We start from the raw sequence: 1,316 nt of genomic DNA, 5'->3' as shown, positions 1-1,316 counted from the left end.
AAATCATATCCACTTTCTTGAGTAATGTTTTTTGGCATATCTTATTACCTTCATTGACGTAACTGACAGTGCCATTCTAATTAGTAACTCTTCTTTTGCAATCGTTGCCACTCAGGTCCTGTCTAAGAGACGTCTGCAAGACCTTGTCCGAGAGATTGACCCCGCGGAGCAATTGGATGATGATGTGGAAGAGGTAACTTTTTTAAACTTAAAATTAGCAACTTGCATTGTAAGTAGCCATTAGGTTTGTTGTGGTCTGGTGCATTAGCCAAGTTCTCTCTTGCTTTTTGTTTGAATGTGTTCATTTGTATAGCATAGCCAGTAAATAGCCTCATGGCATAAAATACCAGGTCTATACTGAAGAGTACAAACTGCATATCTAGACAAATTTATTTGATCCACTCACACTTGGATGGACACTACTCTTGTATTGAATAGAGTTGTAGGTTCTTTAGCATGGGACATCCCTACGACATGTAGCATTCAATGTTAGATACTCTTTTACACTTGAGTCGAGTAAAGAAAATTGTGTGAATTGCCTTCCTCAGGGGCACAATATCAGGACCTGTCAGAGATTCTAACTCAGTACCTCCAGGTTCTGAGTTAACAACCCTAACCACAAGGCCTCCATGCCACCTTTACTGACAGTTCTTTCTTCTCCAGTTGTTGCTTCAGGTTGCAGATGATTTTATAGAGAACGTGGTGACATCATCCTGTCAGCTGGCCAAACACCGCAAGTCCAACACACTGGAGACCAAAGATGTCCAGATGTACTTGGGTAAGGTCCTTACTTAACTAAGGTCCACGATGTATATGGAAATTTGCATGTGGAAAATCCTGAAGAGACTTAAATGTTTTTTTCTGATGATGAAGGAATTTTTTAAGAATTCATTTTGAGGGTAGATTAATTACTTGTTTTTTTGAAATGGATTGTTGATGTGATGATCCAATTATGATGGTCGCAGGTAGTCTTAAAAATGATCCTAAAAGATTTTTGACATCTGAACAATGTATTATGATATTTTACAAGCTTGTCTACAAAAATATCTAGCATTACTGGGAACAGAATTTTTTCTGCTAGGTATCTTGTATGAAAACAACTCAGTCTGATTGAGAAGAAAGAACTATAAGTATAACTTGAGTGATTGTCATACATTTTCCTTACCAGAGCGGAACTGGAACATGTACATTCCTGGTTTTGGGACTGATGATATCCGGCCGTACAAGAAGGCATGCACTACAGAAGCTCACAAACAGGTCAGACTCTCTCTTACTTTCATTCCTGGTGTCTTAAAGAGTGTCAAAAACTCCAGAAG

General features: G+C 38.5%; 1 protein-coding gene across 2 annotated transcripts in view; it reads left to right on the top strand.

The window, feature by feature from the left end:
- LOC118423118 (transcription initiation factor TFIID subunit 12-like) overlaps nt 1–1,316 on the top strand; it is a 6,260-nt gene that overhangs the window by 4,516 nt on the left and 428 nt on the right. For both annotated transcript variants that reach the window (XM_035831119.1, XM_035831120.1), the window contains exons 5-7: nt 116–193; nt 664–778; nt 1,169–1,257. In XM_035831119.1, the coding sequence (XP_035687012.1) occupies nt 116–193; nt 664–778; nt 1,169–1,257 (282 nt within the window). The remainder of the gene's footprint in view (nt 1–115; nt 194–663; nt 779–1,168; nt 1,258–1,316) is intronic.

This window comes from Branchiostoma floridae, chromosome 9 (assembly GCF_000003815.2).
Source record: "Branchiostoma floridae strain S238N-H82 chromosome 9, Bfl_VNyyK, whole genome shotgun sequence".
Lineage (NCBI taxonomy): Eukaryota > Metazoa > Chordata > Leptocardii > Amphioxiformes > Branchiostomatidae > Branchiostoma > Branchiostoma floridae.
The sequence above is the reverse complement of the archived record's forward strand: the minus strand, read 5'-3'. Positions and strand labels throughout refer to the sequence as shown.